The following is a 22,989-nucleotide window of genomic DNA, read 5'->3' as shown; positions in this document are numbered from 1 at the left end:
AAAGATTTGTGTTTTTGTATTTTTGTATGTATTGTATTTTTTTGATTTTACGCGGGCAAAGTTACGAGCAACAGCTAGTCTGATGACATTTATTTATTCTATCTGCACAAACATTAAAATTACTAACAAGAAACTTGAGCAAAGCGGAAATATTTTCTTCAGTTTATTTCGTAGAAACGTAGTTGGAACAACATAGTTAGAAGCAAATGGGAAAGTAGTATTACAGTCAAGGGAAGCAGCCGCTATAACTATATTTACGCAGTAAAATGGGTTAAGGAATGTATTCCTTGTGCCCGTTTGCGAAAACTTTTTCCTCGGTACAGCGAGAAAAGTATATTAGTTTCTTACTTAAAGAGAAAGAAAACTAAAAAAAGCTAATTTGCTATGTTACATTAAGTTACGAGCAATATTCTATTTCATTAATACTAGCTATCACTCGACTCCGTCCGTGTGAGATTAAAAAAAGTAGCCTGCCTTCCTCCAGACTATGCTCTACATCTGTGCCAAATTTCGTTGTAATCCGTTTTGTTGTTTAGGCTACAAACTCTAATAAACATCTATACATCCTTTCAAATATTAATAACTAGCTGTTCCCGTGCGATATCATCAGCATAAAATTGTTTTATTGTTTACATGTGTCAAATTGTTAATTGCAAATGTCAAAATGACACGACATGACAAAACTTGGCAATCTTGCTTCTTTGATGTTGGCAGCAACTTATGGTCTCTTTCCCTCTTTAGGGTTTTGATCCAAAATATTTACCCCTAAGTTTATTGGCGTGAAAACATATAACCTAAAACGTGACGTAAGTGTAGGGCTTTTTATTAAAAAAATAATTGTTCAAAAATATGCTGTAATTGCTGATCTCTTAGACAACAAAGAAGTGCGTGGTTACGCTTTATTATAATAGTATAGATATTTAAGATTTCTATTTTTTAATCCGTACTAATCAAAGAGTAGGTACGTCAGTTAAACTTCGTTGATGCATAATTGGCATTTCCAATAACTGTAATCGTTGTTAAAATATAGGTTTTTAAATTATTTAATTCCAATATGTATTTATTAACTATCTTCGTTTTCCTTAATACACAATTGACAAAACAATTACCAAAAAGTATGGATGTAATGTCGGTCATTTAAACACTATCCTGGCTAACCCGTCTATGGACAAGGCCGGGATGGTGTTTAAGTTGGCTGACATCTGTTTAATAAAGTAATTAGAGAACTGAGTTTTGTTGGTTTTAGACTTATGGGGCGTTATCGTCCCTATGCGAAATAGCCCCTTTTAAAATATTTATAAAAATACCAAAACAGTAAGCGTGATAAATTTGTGTCTCAGCCGCACGCTGGAATATTTCGGTCACGTTGCTAGGCGATCCCCCGAAAACCTAGAAAAACTTACTATTACTGGCAAAATCGAGGGGAAGAGATCCAAAGGACGTCGCCCTATGCGTTGGACGGACCAAATATGCACCACTCTCAACACAACTATACATAATGCCATACATGTCGCAGAGAATCGCACAGAATGGAGAAACACCCTTCGAGAGAGTGTCAAGGAGAGTGGTCGCGACCGTCAGGAATGAGGAATCGATCCGGAGAGAGAGAGAGAGATAGAATAACTATCAGAAATTAAAAAAAAATAGTCGTCAATATTTTCGTGTCCAATGCCCGCCTAAGAGATGTATGTAAAACACATGATGTATGTTTAACAGTGGTAGTGTCCGCTTTAACATCTTAGCACTGCAGGGCCGGCACGTCCAGTGTAATACCACGACCACACAGAAGACAGGCGTGAAATGGAAGCAATTCCGTGTTTCGTCTGATGAGTGTGGTGCCGGATGCCTAATTTAAGTCCCTTACTCCTTACCACACTTTTCTTATAAGGAGGGGATGGGAAGGGGAAGTGGATTTGACGGTGGAGGAGATGCATAGGAAGGGGAAATATCCTCTTTATGTGTGTCTGCTCCTCCGTCGGATAAGGGTAGGCAACGCATCTGCAATTGCGGATGTCTATGGGCAGCGGTCGCTTTGCCAATTCGGCGGATTCAAGTGGCCGCATGCTCGTTTGCCACCTTGTTATAAAAAAAATATATATTTTAGAGATTTCCGGGAGATTTTAGGAGTTATATACATTATCTAGGGATTGTGTAGAATGACGGATTTCATACATGTCCATTAACATAAATAAATAATATAGAAGATTCAAATATCCGGTAACGCATTGAGTTCCGCTCGATAAGCATGTGCGTTGCGTTGCGTACATTACGTTTAGTATACAACAGCCATGATTGAGAGACTGTCCCATTGTATTGTTGCCATATATATATTAATATGTTCCGTTTATTGTCAAGATGGTGCAAACAGTTCCTTAACATTTGTTATTGACAATACAGTGTCCATGGCTAAAGATATAAAAATGGTAATAAAATGTGCTGACCAAATCTTCGATACTGTTGTCAATTCCAACAAATCTGAGATTGGAAATTTCGTCATTGTGACGTTTAATGATCCAGGTATGTCTTAATTTAGAATTCACTAGTTTTTGTCCGCGACTTCGTCTACGCAATATTAAGATAAAAAGTAGGCTATAATATCTCATCCCATCTATGTCAGCTACCCTTCAGTGAAAGTCCTGTCGGAATCAGCCCAGCCGTTTTAGAGATTACACGGCACAAACGTGTCTTGCGGACAGACAGACAGATAATAATTTTTTCAATGCCATTTTCGTTATCTTCACGAAATCTGGAATTTTTCTTTTGATATTACAAACAGACACTTCAATTATATTATATGTATAGATTATCGTTTATTTATTTAATAAAAATACAAGAATATTTCAGTCATAAACACCAATACTATCGGTTAGGCAACATATAATTTTTGCTTGAACTTGCATTTTGCCAGTTATAGCGTCCGTACCGTATTAAAAAAACAAAACCAACTTCCAAAAGACAATTCACTAAAAAGTACCGAAATAACTCCTTCAACATAAAAACTTCCCTTATTGTAGCTGTTATGTCTATATTGTACAATTATTATTACTTTGATGTCGGTGTCAGCCGAGATAGGCAGTGATATTTCTACGTAAAGCTTTCTAAATTAGTACCATAACAATTGACAATTGAACGTATAGTAAATATAGATTGATTGATACCGACTTCAAAGTAATGATAATTGTACAAAATATATAACAGCTACGATATGGAAGGTTTACATGTTGAAGAAATTATTTCGTTAATTTTAAGTGTATTGTTTTTTGAGAAAGTTTTGTTTTTAGTGTATTGTGTTTTTGTATGTATATCTGTCCGCAAGCCGCGTTTATCGGAACAACAGAGTAATCCCCGAAACGGCTGGGCCGATTTTACGGGACTTTCACTGAAGGGTAGCTTAAACGGATAGGTATATTTTAGGCTACTTTTTTTTTAAATTCAGGGGTGTCAAAATGGCGTAATGGGTTGTCTAAATTTGCGATAACGAAGTTTGCGGGCTACATCTCGTTATTGATAAACCATAGTATTTCAGATTACGAATTGCGTATTACAACTAACAAGAAAGAAGAATTCAAAGACTCGTTACAGAAGATTAGAGCATATGGCGGTGGTGATTGTCCCGAAAAGTCGATGTCAGGAATTGAACTCGGCCTTAAATCTAGTCAGCCGTTTTCCTATATATTTGTTTTTACTGACGCCAGTGCGAAGGATACGGAAAAGTTTGAATTTGTTAAAAATTTAGCGTTGAATTTAAATATAAAGGTGATGTTTTAATTAGTGTTTTTAGAATTTTTTTTAAGTTTCAAATAGTTCTGTAAGTACATTTTTAAAAGCAAATTGTATGAAGATAATTAAAATATTTATTGAATCTATACTATTATAATGAAGCGTAAACACACACTTCTTTGTTGCCTAAGATGTCAGCAATCACTGCATATTTTCGAATAACTCTTCTTGTTAATAAAAAGCCCTACACTTTACGATTTAGGCTATATATTTTCACGACAATAAACTTAGGGGGTAAATATTTTGGTTATAAACCCTAATGTGGGAAAGAGACCATAAGTTGTTGCCAACCAAGAAGCATGGTTTGACATCATGTTATGTCATTTTGACATTTGCAATTGGTAATTTGACAAATGTGAACAATAAAATTTAATGTTTATAATTCTATACGGATGAAGCCGCACGAGAGCAGCTAGTATATTAATAAAATTGATATTTAAAAAAGAGGATAATGTCGGTGCACGCGATATCAGAACGTCAAAGACCTATAGGATGCCCTTGAACGTTATGACGAACTTGTGACATCAAAAATAGGCACATTTGATAAACGAATTCATAAAATCAACTTAGTTGCTATATAATTTTATTACACTGGCACTTATATTTAGTCTCATAATATTTTAACTTCATGCACAGTACAATCAATTTTCATTTTATTCACGTTTTACTTTATTTTAGATGCATTTCATTATAACGGAAGTCTCGTGTCCAGGTGATAAAAATCCCGATTTCAAACCATATGAGACGTTAGCTTCGAAAACCGGAGGTGATTTCTTTATTATGAGGAAAAACAATATACCAGAAGTAAGATAATAAGTGCGGTTTTTACTTGGCCAGTAAGGTCAGTAGCGCTTAATAACTAGACACCCAATCAACTATGTGAACGCTTACTGGCGCCTGTGAGTCTACGATCTATGACAGGCCAGCGCAACTGTCCAACTGTACTAGCCAAGTTTGAACCGGGCAATAGTTTTGTCGATAATTTTAATATTGCATTTAATATAAAAGTAACGTGACTTTTATTTTCAGATATTGGAATACGTAAAAAGGTTGATAGGAAGTAAAAAAGTTGAAATATTGAGAAGAAATTTCTCACCGGAAGAAGAAAAGAAAGTTAATGTAATTAATCAAAGACGATTATAGAAATCTAAGACAAAAACTTCAAATTGCAGTTAAAAATCTTAGGGCCGGTCCCACAAAATTGTAAATTGTCTATTAACAATCTAATGTGTAAAACATGTGATGGAAATATCGGATTTTGTTCCTTTATCTGACAGTGTCGCCATTTTAAACTATCTGAGTTTATCAACCAGTGGTGGGACAGGCTCTTAATCTATTTTATATATAATTTCAATGAAGACACTTCTATTTGTTATTTCTAAACAATCTGTGAAAAAATAGTAAAACAATCGGTTTAATATAAACAACATTGGTAGAACATTTAACAGTGGTTGAGCCCGCTTTAACATCTCCGCACGAATTAGTTGGCTCCCCCGGTGTTATACCACGACCACACAGAAGACAGGCGTGAAGTGGGAGCAATTCCACGTTTTGTCTGATGAGTGTGGTACTGGAGGCCAACTTTAGTCACTTTTCCTTCCCACCCTTTTTTATAAGTAGAGGATGGGAAGGGAACGTAGATTTGACGGTGGAGGTAACGCATAGGAAGGGGAAACAGCCTCTTTATGTGCGTCACCTCCTCCTTCGATTAAGGGTAGTCAACGTATCCGCTATTGCGAACAGCTATGGGCAACGGTGGCTTTGCCATTTTGACGGATTCAGGTAGCCGCTTGGTAATTTTTAATAACTCATTAAAATACATTTTTAGGTAACACTGGATTCATCAATAAAAGACCTATTGGTTACTGTAACTGGTGTTAAGCCAGTGATTCATATCAAAGACAAGCTAAACGCTACAGTTCTCACTGACGATGTCGCGAAAACAAAAAGAGCAAAAGTAAGTTAGAATATGCCCATTTCAGTAAATGCTTCGAGAACAAAGATATTAAAAAATCTAGAGAAGGCATAATTGACATTAAACCAAAGACATTTTCACATAATCATCACTAACGCTATTTGAGCGCCTCAAAATCACATTTCAATATAAATTGTATTTAAATTAATAGGTGTTATTAATTAATATTTAAATTTTACTTATTAACACTGTTTTGTTTATTTTATAAAATATAGAGCTTATTGTAATTTCGTACTTAACTTGACAACTGTAGTACCTTTCAAAGAAAGTACAGGTGAAATAATTTTGTCAACTATGCCTCGTCTATATTTTTTAATGTCTATGTGATTGAAACGAACTACGTGACAGTCAATTTATCCTTCCACAGATAGTTGCCTGGAATAACACAGAACCAGGAGCTTACCACATTGCTTTAGAGACGGCTAATAGTACAATGAATACATTATTAATAATACGTGGCACAAGTAAAGTTACTTTTACTTATGGATTTTCGGTACTTAAGCCTGAATATATGAACGAAACAACAAATCGACCTGTTGCAGGTAAACGAGATAATTGTTAGTAATAGTCTTAATTGGTATGATATATATTGACAAAGATCTTATTGCTGTTAAGAAATAAACTAACAATGTTATTGACATATTTTGACCAATGAAACAGTGGCAGCTGCACTGGTAAATGTCACCATTTTTATAATTTCGAAATTACAGAGAGAATATCACGTGTGATGATATGACGAGCAGTTTTATCTATACTATTATAATAATACGTAAACACACAATTCTTTGTTGCCTAAGATGTCAGCAATTACAGCATATTTTTGAATAATTATTTTTTTAATAAAAAGCCTTACACTTACGTCACGCTTTAGGCTATATGTTTTCACCATTAAACTTAGTAAATATTTTGGGTAAAAACCCTAATGTGGGAAAGAGACCATAAGTTGCTGCCAACATCAAGAAAGCAAGATTGCCAAGTTTTGTCATGTCATGTTATTTTGACATTTGCAATTGATAAATTGACACATGTAAATGATAAAATTAAATTTTCATAATTTTATGCGGATAAAGTTACATGGGAACAACTAGTTTGCTAATATTAGGAAGGTGATGATGATTATATTAACAACACTTTACTATTAATTCTGAACACTATTATATTAGTAAATATAAAGTGTACCTCGTCTCTTTGACTAAACTTTCTTACAAATTGGTTTAGATGCATTAATTAAAATAGTATGTAATTACTACGGATATTATACGCAGGTTACTTTCAATTGTTTTTATTCTATGCTAGCTGTTCCCGTGCGACTTCGTTCGAAAAATTATGAAAATATTAATGTTATTGTTTACATGTGTCATAATGACAAGCCATGGCAACCTTGCTTTCTTAATGTTGGCAGCATGTAGTTTATCACATTGTTTTTTTTTTCAATTAATTTATATCCCATGTTTAATAGCGTGAAAATATATAGCCAAAAGCGTGTCGTAAGTGTAGGGCTTTTTATTAAAGGAATAATTATTCAAAAATATGCTGTGATTGCAGACACTCTACGCCACAAAATAGTGTGTGTTTACGCCTTATTATAATAGTAAAGATGGGAGAATTTTGAAAAAAAAAAGAAGTATTATTACTTACTCTTAGCTTTGAAAATTACCAGTTTCCCCTATCAGTTCTAAAAAAGTGCCGTAAGATCCTTGTCGGACTATACACTCTAATGTTACTGTAATATTATAAATGCGAAAGTTTAGATGGATGGATGTTTGTTAGAGTTTGTAGCCTAATCGGCTGAATGGATTTGGATGACATTTGGCATAGATGTAGAGCATAGTACGGAAGAACACAGAGGCTACTTACTTTTGTTTTTTTAAATACCACGCGGTCGGAGTCGCGAGCAAAAGATAGCTAGTATTATATTTAGTGTATTAATATCTGTTAATTTTTCAGATCAAAAATCTTACGTCTTAATAAAACTAAAAACTGAAGGCGTAAATGTTAATCTCCAAAGGATTCAAGTCGTCGATTTGAAAGAAAAAGTACTTTTGGATAAACCAATGACTATTATTGAGAAAGATGATCTGTGTTATATTTCAGAACCAATCGCTTTTCCTAAAGATACATTCAAAATAGTGGTAAATATAATTCAATATTGTATATATAGCAAATCAATTGGGCCGTCTTGGCTAGGATACCATATTAAAAAAGAAATGTCACAGTCCCTTGTAGCTAGCCAGCTAATGGTAGCTGCTACATTGGTCCAAAAATTTGTGCAGCGTCCAAATACTGACAAATCTCATGCAACTATTGTCAATAGATTTACGAATGCTTTTTTTGCATAATTTTCGTGTTAACCCTAAAGTATATAATAATATGTATTTATTTTTTGTTTTGACATTAACCTACCGTTTAATTCAGATGATAGCAGAGGATGAAGAAACGAAAGAAATTATAAAACGTAATTCTTTACCGATAGAGCTGCAAAAAATGTTACCAGGTAAATAATATTTCTTCGTCATATATTCTTCCACCTATTTTATGTTATTGAAGTCTCAAGGTTACTTTTTTTACCATCAGACTCGGTAAAGTTCTATTTCAGTAAATTTGTTTTTTTAATGTTTATAACAGGTACCATTAAAGACGAAGCACCTAAAGTTACAATAACGGGTGACGCTAAAGTGATGTCTTCTTATGCAAGTCCTGTTAAACTAACTTGTAGAGTAACTGGACATCCTAAACCTAACATAATATGGACAGATGAGTTGGGTTCGCCCTTGAAATTTATGGTAATTATAAATATATACATGATTATACGAGGTGACAGATGAAAAAGTTATGTGGAAGACAAAAACCACGCTGAACCTGCGGGAGTAGGACAACGGGGGTAGAACTGGTAGTAAATAAATTTAATGGTTAACGGTTCATCTAACTATCTAACTTCTAACTAATATTATAAATGCGAAAGTTTAGATGGATGGATGGATGTTTGTTAGAGTTTGTAGCCTAAAGGGCTGCACGGATTTGGGTGAAATTTGGTACAAATATAGAAAATTCCACGCGGACGGAGTCGCGCGCGAAAGCTAGTTTTTCGTTAATACGAGATAAACTTAGACTTACACCAAGGGAGTGTTACGAGTAGCCGTTTGGAATTATTCCTGCCTCTGAATTTTGTCATCGGATAACAAGACAGTCCGCCAGGTACCATCTACGCTACTTGTATGACAGACGTTCCTCAAAAAAATTCGACTTAAGGATCTTCAGGCGATTGTCTCCTCAAAAATTGTAACGCATCTGCTGTCCATCTGGTGTTGAGGACATCCTCAATCCAATGGACATCCATTGGCAGCAATGATGACCTGGTTCTTTTAATTGCTTATTTGCAACTCTTGTAAAACCGTATATTGTTTTAGGTTCTAACGCTAAGAGAGGAATATGAATTTCTTAGTGTATTGGATATAGATAAAGTAAACCGAAACAACACATACATTTGCAAAGCTAGTAACAGTATTAGCAGAGATGAAAAAAGTGTTAAAGTGGAAATGAAAAAATTTTTCAATGTAGTTAATCTGTCTAAGGGTAAGAAAGCAATTCTTAAGTTAACAAGGGTTTAGCCATGTTTGACAATAAAGGCCAAATTTTAGACGTAAGCGCAAACGAAGATTGCCAAATAATTGATAAAATAATCAATATTTTAAATGTTAATTATAAGATTTTATTAGAATTATATTTATAGTTCATTGCCATATATTTTTAAATAATTTCACTTTATACAATGCGAAAGTTTAGTTGAATCAATTGTCACGAATTTAGAATATAGTCTGGAAAAACGAATAGGACACTTATTATTGATTTAATCGATGCCGAAATGTATTGAGAAAAAAACAATGGTTCATTATAATTGACAGATAAAAAGGTAGAGTATGGTAAAGAGGAACAGATTTACTGCAAAGTAAACTCAAGCCCACCCGCTAAAGTAACTTGGTTGTTAAATGGAAAAGAAGTTAACGCTGATGACAATATTAGTATATCACCAGACCAATCTACTTTACTTATAAGAAAAATGAAACCCGAATATGTCGGGAAAATTCTTTGTGAAGTTAGAAACCTGAACAACGAAAGGCTTGTTCTACATAATATGCAACTGACGATAACAGGAATTGGTATGTAATCTTAATAGTTATAATAAATGAATTATAATACTTTTTAGTAAAATGAGAAATAATGAATATATTTTTACAGAGGCTCCAAAAATCGATAATAAAATTACTGAAATCTCCATCAATAAAGGATCCAATGCAACAATTTCTTGCAGGTAGTTTATATTTTTTAATCCATAAAGCTGTCAAATAAACCAATGATTCATATGTTTTTCACCAATGGTCTTTGAGTGACGATGGTTTATAAGTTCATATATATTTTTTTAATGTTTCATGTTCATCATCTACCTCCTTATCCTACTCCCTCGGGTCAATAAAACAGGTTGTCCTCCACATAACTCTATTATACGTCATCTCAGTCATCATTGCCTTTTTGCTCATGTCACCCTTCACGCAATCCTTCCCTATCTAGGTCTACCTCTACAGTGCACCCTTCCACACTCATAACTAACGTTTTCCTTGTTACATGCGGTTCATCACTCCTTTTTTTAAAATGCTTAAGGATTCTGAAAGGAAAACCAAATCCAACGATCCAATGGTATTTTAAGGCTAAAAATAAGGATTCATTTTATCCAATAGAAGAATTTAAAGAAGACATACGTATTGACAAGGTAACTGCCAATGTTGTTGGGACCTACAAGTGTATTGCGAAGAATGAAATTGATAAAGACTCTCATATTGTAGATTTACTTATGGAATGTGAGTATTATTTTATTGTACGTAAAATCGAAGACAGTACAACAGAATGAATAGAATAATAACCTTACCTTAATTGAATAAACCCGACTGACTTAGGTTCTTGATGAGCTCTGAACTCTCCATTAAAAAATTTCTTTTTTAATTCAGAATAAATAAGCTGCTCCCCTAGACAAACGATTTTCGATTAACGATATCGCTAGTAGAATCCACAAAATATGTCAACATATATAAGAATAAATTTACTAAACCATCGCACAACTGTTTATTCCCGTTTTGTTTAGCGAGCTTATATGGAGCCGCGCACATCGCTTGATTTTTAGTGCAACGAAACAGTTAAATGGGCTGAGAAACAATTGACATTTGTCAAATTGTGCGATGCTCTTACTTTGAGGGAAAGCAGACGTATCTAATGACACCGCACTCGTCAAAACTGTTTCAATTGTTGCCTCTTTGTCAGTTGCGTAAAAAATATACACGTCTCACATCCATTGATCGAGGGCAAGTTTAGTCCTATTTTATTTATTTTAAAATGTTTCAGATACACCTGTTATCAAGGGTAAAAAACATATTGATGTCGTAAAAGAAATTGGAAAATCAGTCACAATACATTGTGAAATTCAAGGAGAACCAGCTCCAAAGATAAATTGGTCAATAAATGGCGCAATAGTCGAGAATACTGAGATTTACAAAATATATAAAGATCACACTTTAACGTAAGATCTAAATAATAGTGTATTTTGTACTTATATAAAACATATATGAGAAAGAAACTATCAGCATATTCTACCATATTGTAACGATACTGATAGAAATTTCAATGTTGCTAAGGAAGAGAAAGTGAATAATGCATGGCAATAAACCTTTTAACTACTACTAACTAGCAATAATCTTAAAATTATATCTAAAATAAAACTAACACTAACAAACAGACTCAAGTAAATACTTAAATAATAAACATTTTACTAATATGAAAAAATGTTTGAACAGTTTTAAAGCTTCAATGAAAACAATGGGAGAGTATTCTTGTGAAGGTGTGAATAAATTAGGATCTGTCAAAACAACTGCAAATGTCAGCGTTTTTGGTAAGTTTTATATCTATAACTATATACAATAAATAAAATTTAGTATCTGTATGTATATCGAAAGAATATTCCGAAATTCGGAAAGATTATGTACGTTTTTTTATATATAATATAAGGTGGCGAACGTACAAGCGGCCACCTGAATCCACCGAAATGAAGAGCGACCGCTGCCCATAAACATCCACAATTGCAGATGCGTTGCCTACCATTAATCGACGGAGGAGGAGACTCACATAAAGATGACATTTCCCCTTACGATGCGTCTCCTCCACCGTCAAATCCACTTTTTCTTCCCATCCTTTCCTCTTAAGAAAAGGGTGGAAAGGGAAAGGGACTAAAATTAGGCCTCCGGCACCACACTCATCAGACGAAACGCGGAATTGCTTCCACTTCACGTCTGTTTTCTGTGTGGTCGTGGTATTACACCGGACGAGCCGGCTCATTCGTGCGAAGATGTTAAAGCGGGCTCTACCACTGTTAATACTTGCGTCGCTGATAACGAAAATCGCATTTAAAATAATTTAAAAAATAATTTTGTCTGTCTGCCCGCAAGCAATTTTTTTGCGTTTGTTCCGGGTTACCGCAACAACGGCTGGGAGGATTTTGAAGGAATTTTACTGTAGGGTAGCTGATTATAGACTATTTTTCGATTTTGACGAATGAGGTGTCATTTCATTCGGCTTCTTTCCAGGAGGTGTTTGCTATTAATAATATTACATCAGCATAAAACATCTACAGAGGACATGAAAAATGATATTTAAAAAAAAGTGATAGAAATCGATTTGAAAACTCACTTGATATTTTTTTTGTCATTTCTAAACCTTTATATTTTCTACCTTTTGAATGTCATTTCTTTTCAGAACCAGTTAGTTTTGATAAACCCAGTGATTTGATGATTAATATTAAGAGTGGTCAGACATTAGACATATTGTGTCCAGTGAAGGGATTCCCGCGACCAAAGACCCAATGGGTTTTCTATTCAAATGATGGCAAGGAACAAAGGTACAGTTTTTAAATCCGTACATGTAAAATGAATTACACAACGTCCCTGTTACATAAATTGTTTTTTAACCATTTGATTGTAAACACACAGGTGTTTACAATTTCTACAGATATATTTATTATTTGTGTAAAATTCTAATCATACTTCATACTAATATTATAAATGCGAAAGTTTAGATGGATGGATAGATGGGTGGATGTTTGTTTGAGTTTATAGTCTAAACGGCTAAACGGATCTCGATGAAATTTGGTACAGATGTAGAGTATAGTCTGGAAGAACACATATGTAGGCTACTTACTTTTATTTTTTTTTAATACCACGCGGACGGAGTCGCGGGTGAAAGCTAGTAGACATTATAAAGTCGAGCAGGTTTCTTGTTTAATAAGGTGACAAACGACAGGTACATGTAGAAACCCTTTTACTATAGTAATACCAGCTGCAGACACTCTGACATTTTTAACTGAAGAGCTGAATCGATCAGTAGTTCTGTGTGTGTAAAAAAAAAATTTACTGTCCTATTGTTGTTAAAACGGGCTTAATACAGCTACTACATGCTCCTATAGATTTTAATCTTACTATCTTACTTCTTACTTATAATAACATAAATGCGAAAGTTTAGATGGATGGCTGGATGTTTGTTAGCGTTTGTAATCTAAACGGCTGAACGGATCTCCATGAAATTTGATACAGGTTTAGAACATAGTCTGGAAGAACACCTAGGCTACTTTTTATCCCGGGAATAGGTACGGTTCCCGTGGGATTCATTAATTTAGTGTTTTAATGTTTACTCGATCATTCTGTAACGGTTCAACATATCTTATTGAAATTTGGCACAGATATAAAACAAAGTTTGGAGTACACATGGGATAAGCTTCATCCCCGAGAAATGCCCGGTTCCCGAGGGATACGTAGCTTTTTGTAATTTATATAGTTCGTATGTTTTCTAATACCACGCGGACGAAGTCGCGGGCAACAGCTCGTTAGTAAATATTTGTATGGGGGAGTTGACAATTGGGTCTTCCATCTTTGTAAATTAAGCAGCGTTATAAATAATCTCTCGAGATGTGTTTTATATTTTTTTTACTTTCATTACAGTGTTCTCAGTGAAACAGACCATTTAGTAGTTTCAACTATTCAGGAGAGACAAAATGGTTTATATGTTTGTATTGCGAAAAATCCCTTTTGTGAAGAGAAGTCTCTTACATACATTGTCAATGTTCAAGGTGACTATAACATTAACAGTATTATATTACTTTAAACTTACTAATGTTATAAATGCGAAAGTTTAGATGGATGAATGTCTGTTAGAGTTTGTAGCCCAAACTGCTGAACGGATCTCGATGAACTTTAGCATTGATGTAGAGGATAATCTGGAAGAACAGATAGGTTACTTAAGTTTTTTTTAATTCCAAGCGACTATGTCGCTGGCGTAAGCTAGTGTTATTAATATATTTATGTTGTAAATATGTTCATAGTGCCCCCTTCTATAAAACCAGAAGTAAAAATTGAAGCGGTTGAAGGTGATATAAGTGCAAGAATACCATGTAATACCATTGGACATCCAAAGCCAACAATAAGATGGTTATTTGAAGGCAATCCTTTAGCTACAGGTAAGAAATATTTATCAAGACAATACACTCACGTCGTAACTTGTAGTTTGGACACGGATTTTGTAAGCTCGGACTCATTACCAAAGACAACTGTCTTCGGGCGTTAAAATGTTTTGTTTTTAACCATAAAAAAAACTTGACGGTGTTTCAAATACATTTTTGATTTAACGTGCGTAAAGCGTAAACCCTTTTATCGCTTTTTGATATTAAACGTTACCATGGTTCTAAGAGCGTGCACCCTTTTGACTAAATTATCGCACACTGTTGTGCGATTGTCGATTCCTTCTCAACCAAATCAACTGTTTAGTTGCACAACCAAAAATCAAGTAGTGTGCGCACCTTCATAAAAGCTCATAGGATTCAAAGCAAGACTAAACAGTTGTGCGATAGTTAAGTTTCAGGTTTCACTCTCTAGCTTCTGGCACGGATTTTTGACAACCATGATTATTGTAATAGTATGAGTAGACTTACGAAATGCCATTGTGGGTCAAGTTTAACCTAGAAAAGCCTTATTTTTTAAATCAAATTGCAGAATGTATAAGTGTACTCTTTACTGTGTTTTTTACTAAAGGGGAAAATAGTTATAAAAATCAAAACGACGTTTTTATATATTTTTGTGATACGCTCCTTTTTGTTTTCTAACTTAAAGATTATTTGCCTAAGGTAACATGTAAACAGCCTAATCTATCTATATCTATACTATTATAATAAAGCGTAAACACACACTTATTTGTTGCCTAAGATGTCAACGATTACAGTATACTTTTGAATAATTCTTTCTTTAATAAAAAGCCCTACACTTACGTCACACTACAGACTATATATTTTCACGCCATTTAACTTAGGGGGTAATTTTAGATAATAACCCCAATGTGGGAAAGAGAGCATAAGTTGCTGCTAACATAAAGGAAGCAAGATTGCCAAGGTTGGTCATGTCATGTCATTTTGACATTTGCTATTGATAATTTGACAAATGTAAACAGTAATATAAAATTTCCATAATTCCATGCGGAAGAAGCCGCACGGGAACAGCTAGTATTAAAATAAAATCGATTGTAGGCGCAAAATACGATTCAGTATCATATGAAATTACAAGTAATTAAGGGTAAAGCACTTGCTTTGTAATCAGATGGTGAATAACTTGATATTTTGTTCCAGGAAACGAATTCTATGATATGGATTCAGATGGAACTTTGATTATTAAGAGTGTCAGAAAAACGGTATCCGGAAATTATGTTTGTGTTGCCGAAAGCAGTTTCGGAGAAGTATTTGGAAATTTTAAATTAACTGTTGATGGTAAATATACTGTACTGATAGCTGAGTACGATACTGAGACAATTATTTGTAACAAGATTTTGATGTTAGATTTGTTCAAAGTAAATAAAACCGTTATTAACGGTTAACGGTTTTTTTAGCCGAATGCCTTTTTTGAACACGTACTAAAATTATTTGAAACTATGCTAAATAATGTGTGATTTATTACACTATTATAGATATGTGTATTATCTAATCGTATGGTAAAGGTGGTTAATTTGAAAAAAAAATGTTGTGAATTTTAAAAAAGGTTTTTTTTACTCGGGTAGTTATTGAACTACACACAACTAGATGCTCATCGTTGAGTTCTGAGACATCTATACTATTATAATAAAGCGTAAACACACACTTCTTTGTTGCCTAAGATGTCAGCAATTACAGCATATTTTTAAATAATTTTTTTTTAATAAAAAGCCCTACACTTACGTCACGCTTTAGGCTATATATTTTCACGCTATTAAACTTAGGGTTAAATATTTTGGATAAAAACCCTAATGTGGGAAATAGGCCATAAGTTGCTGCCAACATCAAGGAAGGAAGATTGCCAAGGTTTTTCATGTCATGTCACTTCGACATTTGCTATTGATAATTTGACAAATGTAAACAATGTAACGAAAGTTTCATGCGGATGAAGCCGCAGGGGAACAGCCAGCATGTATAATCTTCGTAATTTATAGAAATTATCTCTTATTTGCAGCATATCCACGTAAAGGTGGTAAAGTAAGTCAAATGTATTTGGAAACCGGGAAATCTGCAGTAGTAAAATGCAATGTACCTCATACTGCTACAGACAAAGTACGATGGTACCAGGTATGAATATATAACTGTACCTACACCTAAAGTTTTTAGTTGTGCAACTAAACAGTTAAATTGTCTACGAAACAATCGATAATCGCACGAGAGTTATGCGATAGTTTAGTCAAAGGTGTTCGTCCGCTCTTATTCTTGGTTCTTTTCCATCTTGATTGTGTGTCTGTCTAAGCTCCTAGGCAAGACAGAATCGAGATGGCGGGGAATTAAGAAAATTAGAAACGTCATACCACAGATTTGACAGTGGTAGAGTCCGCTCTAAAATCTTCGCATTGTAGAGCCGGCTGGCACGGTGCAATACCACGACCACAAAGAAGACAGGCGTGATGAGCGTGTCTGGAGACCTAATTTTAATCCTTTTCCTTTTCCACTGTTATCTTATAAGGAAAGGATGGGAAGGGAAAATGGAGTTGACGGTGGACTGTCTCGAGGTGGCGGTGGACGCATAGGAAGGGTCGATATCCTCTTAATGTGCGTCACCTCCTACGTCTTTTAAGGGTACGCAACTCGTCTGCAATTGTGGATGTCTTTGGGCTGCTGTCGCTTAGCCATTTTGGCGGATTCAAGTGGCCCCTATAAACTCAAACAAACAACCGTCTATCTAAACTTTCGCATTTATAATATTAGTAAGAAGTAAGATTATTGTTATCTTTAATTTAAGTGAAGTTTAAACTAATAAATCTATTTAAGGGAAGATATTTGAAAGCCCACGGTGACTTAGTAATCAATCGTTACTCCAGAAGTGACACTTATAAATGCCGTGTAAGCAATTATTACAATTCTGTCACTGGCACTGTGCGTATCAAAACAGGATTTAAACCGCGATTCGCATTTCCGTTAGAGGAAAAACAAGTAATGTTTTATGACCCCGATCCTTGCCTGAACTGTGGATATAGTGCAAACCCAAAACCGAAGGTAAGTGTTCCATTACCACTAAATTGGAGAGCCACACCACAAAAGTACCACACAAGTAAACAGTATAAAGAATTTCTAGTAAAATTGACACAATGCTAAGAAGGATAATCAAATAGTGTTACATTATTTTTAAACAGATTTCTTGGTGGAAAAATAAAAATAAAATTGTCTTTTCTGAAGACAATTATTGTTGTTATACTGCTGCTTGTATTGGAGAATACGAATGTGTTGTTGAAAACGAATTGGGAAAAATTAATCGGACATTTTATATAGCAGGCGATGGTGAGTGCTTTGAGAAAATTTTTTGTTTTATTATCATCTTAAGAAACGTCGGTAACCCTGAGCGGGTTTTAAGCACTTGACTTGTAATCTACAAGTCTTGTGTTCGAAGCCCGCCGTGTACCAATCTGTTTTTAGAACTCGATGTCTTCCTTCACCGTACATTATGTACATATGAATGTACATAATTTACCCGACGTTGTTATGGTGAAGGAAGACATCATAATGCCTGCAAATATCGGCAAAGAAATTCAAAGATATGTGCGAAGTCAACCGTCACGCATTGGTTTGACTAAGGCCTAGTCGGATGGACGTAAAGTGAGCTGGTGATGATTATTTTAACACCATGTTTTGTTTCTTTCAGACTGTTTGTTGGATATAAAAGATGATTTGGATAGATATCACCCACTTGTACTTAATGAAGACAACAAATTTCCCGCTTTCTCGGTTAAAGATGGACATTTAGCTATACCTTTTGGTCACAGCGCCCAATTTTTCTGTCAAGATGGTTTTAATAAGTTCACAAATTCGTTATTAAAAGCAGAATGTGTGAACAGTCAAACATTTAAAATAAACGGAGAACAGGTACTTTATCCTAAATTGAAATGCAAGGAAGCTTTACAGCCAGTCACAATACGAACAGATAAAAATTGTGCAAACGGTAATGGAGAAATCTTCAAAATTGGTATAAATGTTACAATGTTTCTGGAAGTGTATAAAATATGTTTTCACAAAAAACTTAAAATTCCTTTGTACGGTGAGTATGAGTTAACAGCTTTAGCGGCCGGTGTAAACTGTGCATCACCAGAAACATGGTTTAACGGAGATGTGCTAAATTACAACAAAGATGAAATGTACGATTGTAAGCAACAAAGGAATTATCTATCCGGAATACTAGGGAGAGATTTACCTGGTAAGGAAGATGAGTGTTTTGGCGTCAGACAACTTGTAAACGAAAGAGACGTACCAGCAGGTTTTCCACAAATGTTGACTCATAGTTATCTAAATGTTATTCCACATTGGAACTCTGATGTCATGAAGGTAAGTAGATTTTTGTTGAAAATATGCATGTTTTGCTGACTTTTTGGATACACGGATTCTTGAATGATCATCATCTTTATCTGGCCTACTACCGTGGAATGGTCTACCAATCGTCTGATTAGCAAATACTCTAGTATGGTTTAGCTCATGTCGATCGTCGATTATCATGTTGTTGTTTCCACTTTATAAATTCCTCCGTTTATAAGTTTACCTGTCTCCCGCGAAAGCGAGCGCGAAGAATTTAAAATAACCTAAACAAGTAGCCTCTTTTTGATGTCTGGGACGAAAGCTCCCCAAGATTGTCTCTTTCTACGGAAGGCATTATGTGGGATTTGACCTACAAAAACCCTCTCGGTGGCCATCCTCAAGTGACATAGACGAAGCTCCCGGTATCTCCAAGGAACACACCGGAATCAAATTTGTACTTTATGTCTTCTCTCAGACTGTGTTTTACATCTATGCCAAATTTCGATGAGATTCAATGAGCTGTTCTGGTGATACCTAATAACAAATGTACAAGAATTAGGGTAGACTCTGTGGACTTATAGTGAGCGTGATGAGGAACCACCAACCATCCATAAAACATTATAATATTAGTAAGATTTCAGAATATAAATAAGTCTCTTTTATTAATTTTATATTGCAGAATTGGGATGTTTTAGAAGAATTACTAAGAAAAGTAGTAAGAAAAAGGCACACACGATATACTAGATCAACTATAACTATAAGAACGGGTATATTTCAAAATTTTCGGCAGATTGTAGGAAAGTCAGTTGCCCCTTCTAATATATACATAAGCGATAAAGCTGGATACAAGAATATACTGCCGGTGTTTTTATGGAAGGTATGTCTAAAAAATGATTTTTTTTAATATGCTGCAGAAACGGCATCTAGTCGTACTAAAATATCTCTTTCTATATTCCAGTACATTTTGTCCCCACTCTCTATTCTATCTATCTGCTATTTTGTCTTTTAAATTTAATTTACTACAAGCTTTCGCCCGCGACTCCATCCGTGTGGGGGAAGCAAGTAGCCTAGGTGCTCTTCCTATGCTCTACATCTATGCCAAATTAATTCAAGATCCGTTCAGCATTTTAGTTGAAGCCACAAGCTCTAACCAATATCCATATATCCATCTAAACTTTCGCATTTATTATAATAGTAACATTTTTCAGGTGATAACAGACCAATTAAGTGCCGCAAGTGTTGCTATAATTCAAGTGACAATACCAGAATCATTAATAGGCGACGACATAAAGAAATTTGAGATATGTCCCAATAAATGTGATATGATAGAATGGATTAAAGAGATTGACGCTGATTATTTACAAAGTGGCTACATGTACTGCTGTAGTATTGGGGAATTTGAAAAAGCATTTTCACATCGTGTTTTATTCAGTGTGGGTTATAGTAATCTTTTAAATGTATTCACCAGTTGAAACGTTTTGTTATTCTAATTTTTATTCTATATTAAATAAGATGGTTAAGGTTTTTGTTTTATGTGTTGTTTTATTTTATGTCATCTGAAACGTTTTAGTCTGTGGAGTATTTTACAGTTCACGGACACACACAATGTATAGATCCTTGAAGGTCCTGTACAATCGTTCTCCACAGCCGCTTCGCTCGTCTGCCGCCAGAGTGACGACTGTCATCGAGTGTTGGCGCTTTTTTTTAAATTGTAGTCCGTCCGACTTTACTGTCACTGTTCAAATTACGTTTAAAAACACAGTAACATCATACTAATACTAATATTATAAATACGAAAGTTAAGATGAATGGATGAATGTTTGTTAGATTTATTAGCCTAAGCGACTGAACGGATTTCGATTAAATTTGGTACGGATGTAGTTAATAGCCTGGAAGAACACATGCACTTTTGTTTTTTTTTTTTTTTTTAATACCACGGGGACAAAGTCACAGGCGAAAATTAGTGTTAAATAAAATTATGTTAACGTCTCTAACAATGTGCAGCGCTTAACAAGTGTGTCAAGTACGCTTAAGAGCTGACGGCGGAAATTAGATATTTCTTGCGTATGCCAGTAAAGATGTTTCTTGGAACTTTTCTTTCCTATAAATTCCCGAGTAAACTACAAATTATAATAAAAAAAACCCTTTGTTTTTTTAAGGAGTTTGTTATATTTATGTCTAATATTGTATAATAATTTATGTCTTAATAAAGCTATAAAATTGATGGTTAATCAATTTTATAGCTTGTTTATGACAAAGTTATAGGCAATATTAAGATAAAAAAATAGCCTATAACATGCCCGTCCTCCTCTATAAACCTCCCAATAGTAGGAGAGTTTCAATTCGCACCGTGCATTAATGAGAGACAGTAATGATGTCGTGTTCCACTTCTTAGCACTACTCTGTACTCAATTCAAGAAATGATGTTAAAATAAGACTTTATTATTTCTTGCTTCTTACTTATAATTACGCGTTTAGGTGGATTTTTGTTATAAGAAGGACTCAGCGTATCTTAAAATACAATACAGGTATGGAACATATTCTGGAGAAATAGGTTATTACGTTTTTTAAAACCGCTGATTAAATCGCGGGCTAAAGCTAGTAATAATATAAAACATAAAAGCGCCTGTCAAAATAAAATAGGCAAATATCTTTTTAAAAATTCAAACCTGTTAATTTATAAAACTGTATACCATCAATGAAAAAATAATGGTAATTTAGTGAGTTTATGTGATAAGCCTATGAAAAGTCCAGTTTTAGCGAACATTTATGTAGATTTTCACTCAACATTTTCATTGTCTATGCAAAGCCTTTAAGCTCGCTCGAGTTTTAGCTTTGGGGGTAAAGTTGCCAATTTACATTGCCTATTTCCTGTGATAATATTAACACGGATATTTCTATTTGAAAAGAAATAATAAGTTTTGGTGCCAAAATTAATAACAAACCAATTATAGTAAAGAACCTAAAGACGTAGCAAATCTTAACATTAACTTAACTAAACTTTGAATTTAAATTCTTACTAGCTTTCGCCCGCGTCTCCGTCCGCGTGGATTTAAAAAAACAAAAGTGAGTAGTCTACCTATGTGTTCTTCCACGCTATCCTCTACGTATATGCCGAATTTCATGGAGATCTGTTAAGCAGTTTTGGCTACAAACTTCAACAAACATCCATCCAAACATTTATAATAACTATCAGTAAAATTTGTATGTATAACTTGGAGAGAGCATTTTTTATGATGCTTCTAGCGCTTGACCACAATCCCACCCGATGTTAAGATGTCATGTGCTCGAAGGATGGTGCGCGTAGAAGTAATTTGTTACAGCAAGTTTGTAACGTGCATATTTCGCGATTGATCTGAAACACATTTTAACTCACAAAGCCACGCCAGTCAAGTGGTTTGATCGTCCGCAACGAATCTGCATACTCTTAATCGAAAACCTGACGTTGCGTGGAAATGACTTTTATCGAAAACAGTACGATCAAGTATACTTGATACTAGTGGGTCAGATGGCATATCCCTTTGTATTTCTTTGCCGTCACTTCGAAAAACCTATTAGAATGACACATTTTGTTTACTTACTAGCTGTTGCCCGCGACTTCTTTCACGTAATATTAAGATAAAAAGTAGCCTATGATATGCCCTTCTATATCAGCTACCCTTTAGTGAATGTCCGGTCGCAATCGGTCCAACCGTTTCGGACTACCCGGAACAAACGCGGCTTGCTGACAGACGAAAAAGAAATTATCTTGATCAAATAAATCTTACTAGCCTTCTTACTATTAATATTATAAATCTGAAAGTTTGGATAGATTTACATATTTCGAGTTTATAGCTGAACGGATCTCGATAAAATTTGGTGTAGACGTAGAAGATATCCTGTAAGAAAACAGGCTACTTACCATTGTTTTTTTTTTGACGGAGTTGCGAGCGAAAGCAAGTTAATCGCTAGTCATGCTCAGGCTTGGAAAAGTCCTGTATACAAAATAATTAACAGTAAAAACCAATATTTCAGTCTCTTTTTTCCACGTTTACCTCTTTATATTCGTATCAAAGACGCAATTTTACACTTCAATTTTGATTTGAATAAATAATAGGAAGGGATTTTGGATTTCAAAGGGCTAGTCAAATGACGAGGGACTCTGTTAGATGCTCGGGTCACTTGTTAGCGCCTTTTAGATTTACATTCAGATCGGTTATATCCTCTTTGTCGATAGAAATCCAAGAAAAATAGTTATTAGTATGTATTTTTAACACGTTTTATTATTTTCATGATATGTCCATTTAGGGGCTACCCTAAGTTAGAAGAGGCCTTGATCTTCGGAAATATGTATATGCAGGTTGCATCACCATGTTTTCCT

General features: G+C 34.6%; 1 protein-coding gene across 1 annotated transcript; it reads left to right on the top strand.

Moving 5' to 3' along the window:
• Positions 1 to 2,289: 2,289 nt before the first annotated feature.
• LOC106101191 (hemicentin-1-like) lies at positions 2,290 to 20,162 on the top strand. Its single transcript, XM_013280340.1, has 25 exons — positions 2,290 to 2,517; positions 3,527 to 3,756; positions 4,459 to 4,584; positions 4,810 to 4,899; positions 5,609 to 5,737; positions 6,123 to 6,297; positions 7,703 to 7,887; positions 8,171 to 8,249; positions 8,381 to 8,538; positions 9,163 to 9,328; positions 9,658 to 9,912; positions 9,992 to 10,064; positions 10,412 to 10,608; positions 11,147 to 11,321; positions 11,596 to 11,690; positions 12,551 to 12,692; positions 13,789 to 13,916; positions 14,169 to 14,303; positions 15,462 to 15,599; positions 16,315 to 16,427; positions 17,118 to 17,342; positions 17,480 to 17,624; positions 17,986 to 18,662; positions 19,309 to 19,506; positions 19,838 to 20,162. The coding sequence occupies exons 1-25, from the start codon at positions 2,403 to 2,405 to the stop codon at positions 20,099 to 20,101; spliced, it is 4,413 nt and encodes a 1,470-aa protein (XP_013135794.1). The 5' UTR covers positions 2,290 to 2,402; the 3' UTR covers positions 20,102 to 20,162.
• The last annotated feature ends 2,827 nt before the right edge of the window (positions 20,163 to 22,989 follow it).

This window comes from Papilio polytes, unplaced genomic scaffold, assembly GCF_000836215.1.
Source record: "Papilio polytes unplaced genomic scaffold, Ppol_1.0 DF824024.1, whole genome shotgun sequence".
Taxonomy (NCBI): domain Eukaryota; kingdom Metazoa; phylum Arthropoda; class Insecta; order Lepidoptera; family Papilionidae; genus Papilio; species Papilio polytes.
The sequence above is the reverse complement of the archived record's forward strand: the minus strand, read 5'-3'. Positions and strand labels throughout refer to the sequence as shown.